This window comes from Lampris incognitus, chromosome 9, assembly GCF_029633865.1.
Source record: "Lampris incognitus isolate fLamInc1 chromosome 9, fLamInc1.hap2, whole genome shotgun sequence".
Taxonomy (NCBI): domain Eukaryota; kingdom Metazoa; phylum Chordata; class Actinopteri; order Lampriformes; family Lampridae; genus Lampris; species Lampris incognitus.
The window spans coordinates 10650398-10656397 of NC_079219.1; the positions used below are offsets into that span (position 1 = coordinate 10650398).

The 6000-nt window shown below is 45.9% G+C and overlaps 1 protein-coding gene across 1 annotated transcript in view; it reads left to right on the plus strand.

Annotated features, from left to right (window-relative positions):
- The window catches only part of dcst2 (DC-STAMP domain containing 2), a 29735-nt gene extending 24554 nt beyond the window's left edge, over positions 1 to 5181 (plus strand). The window contains exon 14 of the mRNA XM_056286157.1: positions 5066 to 5181. Coding sequence (XP_056142132.1) covers positions 5066 to 5181 — 116 coding nt within the window. The remainder of the gene's footprint in view (positions 1 to 5065) is intronic.
- Positions 5182 to 6000: the final 819 nt, after the last annotated feature.

A 6000-nucleotide genomic window follows, 5' to 3' on the forward strand; every position in this document is an offset into this window, starting at 1 on the left:
CTAGGCTATGCAAACTAATGAATATTTCCATATTTTTGGTGCTACAGTTGTTTTTGTTTTTTGTTTTCTTGTTGTTTTTTTTAGACATGAGAAGAACAAAAGTAACTCACAAAGAAATTATTTATGTAAATTTTCCCTACATAAACTCATTTTGGGCGTCCAGATAGTGTAGTGGTCTATTCCGTTGTCTACTGACATGGGGATCTCTGGTTTGAATCCCAGTGTTACCTCCGGTTTGGTCGAGCATCCCTACAGACACAATTGGCCGTGTCTGCGGGTGGGAGGCCTGATGTTGGGTATGTGTCCTGGTCGCTGCACTAGCATTGCCTCTGGTCGGTCAGGGTGCCTGTTCGGGGAGTGGGGGGGGGATAGCGTGATCCTCCCACGCATTACATCCTGCTGGCAAAACTCCTTACTGTCAGGTGAAAAGAAGCGGCTGGCGATTCCACATGTATCAGAGGAGGCATGTGGTAGTCTGCAGCCCTCCCCGGATCAGCAGAGGGGGTGGAGCAGCGACCGGGACAGCTCGGAAAACAGGGCAATTGGCAAAGTGCAATAGGGGAGGAAAAAGGGGGGGGGTACAAGCCCTCATTTACTCTTACTTGAGTAATTTTTTGCTGGTATGACTGCTGCGTTAGGCTCCAGCAACCCACAACCCTGAGCAGGATAAACAGTTTGGATAATGGATGGATGAGTAATTTTCTCAATACTGTAACGAATTCAGAGGCAGCCGGGGGGCAAACCTGGCTGGGTCTCCCGCACCACAGGCGACTGCGCTAACCAGTCAACTAAAGGGTCCGGCCCGTTAGCCAAGGGCTAGTGAGTCTAGTCATCCGTGGTCGTTACACTACCCCCCTTCTTCGGGAAGCTTGCGCATCCCCGCACTTCGGCATATCAGCTCCCTCACGCCTCTGGGCGCACAAGCTACCGGTGGCCTCACAGTCTCACCATCCCACTTCAGACACCAATGTAGCAAATTCAGGGGGCAGCCGGGAATCCGCCAAAGCCAGAAACTGAACCCAGATCACCCGCTCAATGGGCTATTGCACTAACCAGTTAACTAAAGGGTCCAACCCGTTAGCCAAGGGCTAGCAAGTCTAGCCATCCATGGTCGTTGCACTACCCCCCTCCTTTAGGAAGTGTGTCCCCGCACTTCGGCATATCAGCTCCCTCACGCCTCTGGGCGCACGCGCTTCCAATGAACTCACGGTCTCACCATCCCACTTCTGAAACCAATGTAGTGAATTCGGAGCAGCCGGGTAGCGAACCCGGGTCTCCCGCACCATGGGCGACTGCACTATCCAGTCAATTCAAGGGTCCGACCCGTTAGCCAAGGGCTAGTGAGGCTAATCATCCATGGTCGTTACAAAACTTTTACTTGTACTCAAGCAAATTATCATTAAAACAGCAGTACTTTTACTTAAGTAGGAATTTTCACAACTCTTTCCAACTCTGTGCTTTGCTGAAGGGCAACCCAGCAGCAGTAGTTGTTGGACAATGGAAAAGTGTTATTTAGGGTGTCCTGGTGGCGTAGCGGTCTATTCCGTTGCCTACCAAGACAGGGGATCTCGGTTTGAATCCCCGTGTTGCCTCCGGCTTGGTCAGGCGACCCTACAGACACAACTGGCCGTGTCTGCAGGTGAGAAGCCGGATGTGGGCATGTGTCCTTGTCGCTGCACTAGCACCTTGTTGGTCGGGGCGCCTGTTCGGGGGAGATTGGGGGGAATAGCATGATCCTCCCACGCGCTATGTCCGCCTGGTGAAATTCCTCACTATCAGGTGAAAAGAAGCAGCTGGCAACTCCACATGTTTCGGAGGTAGCATATGGTAGTCTGCAGCCCTCCCCGGATCAGCAGAAGGGGTGGAGCAGTGACTGGGATGGCTTGGAAGAGTGAGGTAATTGGCCAGATACAATTGAGGAGAAAAAGGGGGGGAAAATATATATTTTTAAAATTTATTTCTGATTTCTCCCAATTTAGAGGCCAATCGATCCCTATTTTAGTTCAAACACTCACCCTTGTACTACATGCGCTCGCCAACTGCATCTCTCTGGCCGGCAGTCTCGAAGGAGACACCTCACCGCTTTCGTGACAAGGCGAATCCAGGCCGAACCACTGCTTTTTCCGACACACCCAGAGACGCATTCATGTGACGAACACAAGCCGTCCCCGCCCCCCTCCCGAAGACAGCGTTGCCAATTACTGCTGCTTCGTCGAGTCCGGCCATAGTCGGATCTGACGAGACCGGAGCGCGAACCCCGGTCCCAAGCGGGCAACTGCATCGACACAAAGCCGATGCTTAGACTGCTTCACCACCACGGACAGATTTCTTAAAAGAAGTGTTATTTAACATTTGACTATCTAAGTCAACTCCAGTTTATGGCTATTTGTCTGTCACAGAAGAGTGCAGCACAATAGAAAACAAATTATTTTCAGAATTTGAAAAAAATAATCCTACTAACAAAATGAAAAGAGCAGAATGAAAGTAAAACTCTACAGTATAAATACATGACTTTTTTTATTTGCTTCTTTTCCATGTCAGAAAAAACAAACAAAAATGCTATGGTGTACCTACAGTCCTGTGTTCAGAACAAAGTGACAGTGTGAGATATTTATCACAAGCATTTTGTCCTGGAAAAGAATCACAACTAACTTTTTGAAAGGATTTTTAGAATTTTCAAATAAAACACCAAAACTTTCATGACGTATGGGCGGTCATAAGCCGTCATGACCAGTCTAAACCAATGTACTGTTTGAATGAATGATTGAATGAATGAATGCCTTCAGTTGTCATTGCACAGCTGTACAACGAAATTACGTGCAACTCCCCAGTGGTACAAAATAGAAAAATAAAATATATACAAATAGTCAAAATACAAATAGACACACATTTGTAGCACAATTAACATACTATAATGTATACGTAAGTGTAAAAATAAGTGTAATATCTATTACACTAGATAAATAGTTTGTGTATCATACTAAACCGAGTCAACATATTATTTTTGCACATGCCAATGTACAGGTGTTATTGCACAGTTTCACGATATTATAGCAAGCTTAGAGTTTGTTAACAGAGATCAGTTCTTTAATGGCACTTGGGTAGAAACTGTTCAAAAGTCTGGAAGTAGGGGTCTTGAAAGACCTATAGCAACTCCCAGAGAGCAGCAGAGTGAAAAGGTGGTTGCCTGGGTGAGATGAGTCCTTGATTATGTTTGTAGTCTGACGTAGGCAGCTGGATCTGTATATGTCCTCAAGTGAAGGTAGCTGTGTGCCAGTGGTTTTCTGTGCTGACTTAATCACTCTCTGCAGAGCTTTTTTATCAGCCACAGTGCAACTGGCATATCACACTAAGATGCCATAAGTGAGTTTGCTTCCTGTGGAGCAGTGATAGAAGGACACCAGCAGCAACTGGGATAAACTAGCTCTCCTCATTGGCCTTAGAAAGTAAAGCCGCTGCTGTGCCTTCTTCACTAGGGAAGTTGTATTGACAGTCCACGTGAGGTCCTGGGAGATGGGTGTGCCAAGGAATTTGAAGCAGGTCACCCTCTCCACCATGTCTCTGCCAAAGTATAAGGGAGTAGGTTCCCCTTCCTGTTTCCTAAAGTTGATGATGATTTCCTTTGTTTTGGAGGTGTTGAGTGCCAAGTTTTTAACTGGAGCGCAATACTGACAGTTTGTGGACCTCATCCCTGTAGACAGACTCATTGCCATTCTGTATTCGTCCCACCACAGTAATGTCATCTGCAAATTTTACTATGGTATTTGTACTGTGGGTTGGTGTGCAGTCGTGTGTAAAGTGAATAGAGAAGGGGACTCAGCACACAGCCCTGTGGAGCTCCAGTGCTGAGTGTCACGGTCGATGAGTGGTGTATCGCCAACCTGACAGTCTGTGGACGATTTGTTAAAAAGTATTTTATCCATCTGCATATGGACTGGCTGATACCCAGCTCGAGCAGCTTGATCACCATTCTGCTGGGGATTATTGTGTTGAATGCAGAGCTAAAGTCTACAAACAACATACATGTTCCCAGGTGCTCCAGATGTGTCAATACAGTATGGAGAGCTGTGTTAATGGCATCTTCTGTTGACCTGTTGGCTCTGTAGGCAAATTGGTGTTGGTCCAGAGTGGGTGGGAGTGCAGGTTTAATAATAGTTTTAGCTAATATACTGGTTTTGTTACTTTACTGGTTTAGTTAATGTGCTGGTTTAGTTCATACACTGGTTTAGCTAGTGCACTGGTTTAAGTTGCTTTGGGAAATCACACGTTGCCCTGCTGAGTAATTTCCAGTCATCAGCTGATGGTTTGTTTGATCGCGTGTTTGTTGCTCTGCTTCCTTGCTTTTCAACTTTTTTTTAAATCCACTTAATTATTTTGTCAGGTTTTGTACAGGTTACAACGAAATTTGTTCTCTGCATTTAATCCATTCTATTGTATAGGAGCAGTGGGCAGCAGCAGCGCCCGGGGACCAACTCCAGTTCTTCTTTCCATTGCCTTGGTCAGGGGCACAGGCATGAGTACTAACCCTAACATGCATGTCTTTTTGACAGTGGGAGGAAACCGGAGCACCCAGATGAAACCCATGCAGACACGGGGAGAACAGGCCAACTCCACACAGAAAGAACCTGGGATGGCCTGGGGTTCGAACCCAGGACCTTTTTGCTGTGAGGCAAGAGTGCTAACCACTGGGCCACTCTGCCAAGTTTTAATTGCTTTTAATTGCCTTTATTATTTTCTCGACTTTATCTGATCATCAATTGTTACACAGACTTGATTGCACTGGAGTCTCCAACTCCATAGTGCTTGCTATGTGGTGAGAACCATATGAACTCAGCCCTAAGCTGTGGTCACTGAGATTTTGGTCTGATTTCTGGAAATACAGCCATTTCCAATTTTCAGTCTTCAGGCTTTTGGAAAAATGCCTCCCCTCTCTTCTCCCTCCACTGAATGCAGCAGCTGTGCCACGCTCAGCCAGAAAATCACAGAGCTTGAACAAAAATCTCTATGCTCTACCAAATACAAGAGGATGAAAAACTTATTGACACTCTGTTTGCTGCTTCCAAAGCTGATGTCCCGGAACCGGCTGACAATCAGAACCAGGGACATGAAACACGCTGCGAAGTGGCTTTCAGACATAAGCTTACGCCAATGACTATGCGGACACTATTCCCACCCACTTGAGACTGACACCACATTGGCTCTGGATATGTGCTATTGGCTAAACCAGGGAGCAAGACCAAAGACCTGTTCTATGTCTTTGGTCTTGGTCATACTAGGTAAAGGGCATGTGTCGTCCCTCTGTCCGCCTAAAATCAATTCAAATAGCATGTCAGTTTGATCCCATCAACCATAAAAACTTGGGGGACATTATACAACATCTGAAATCTTCCTCCTGCTGCCTTGATATTCTGCCAACAGGCTTTTTCAAAAATGTTTCTAATTGTATGTCCTCAGATCTTCTACAAATTGTCAACACATCGCTTCTCTCAGATCTCTTTCCCATAGGCCCTGAAAACTGCAGTCATGAAGCTATTCTTGAAAAAGAATAATCTAGACACTTCACTAATGAACAGATATAGGCCCATATCAAACCTCAGGTTTCTAAGTAAAATAATTGAAAAAGCTGTTTTCCAGCAGCTCAACAACTTTTTGGCACTTAACAGTTTTGATGACTTCCAGTCAGGGTTTCAACCACACCACAGCACTGAGACTGCTCTTGTTAAGGTCTTTAATGGCATCTGCTTAAACACAGACAATGGCGGAATCTCAGTCCTGGTGTTATTGGATCTCAGTGCTGCATTTGACACAGCTGACTACAACATCTTACTAGACCGATTGGAAAACTGGCTAGGACTTTCTGGCACAGCACTAAACTGGGTTGAATCCTACTTAAAGGACAGGGACTATTTTGTGTGTATAGGCAATTACAAATCTGAGCATACAAAAGTGACCTGCGGAGTTCCCCAAGGCTCCATTCTGGGGCTGCTTCTGTTTAACATC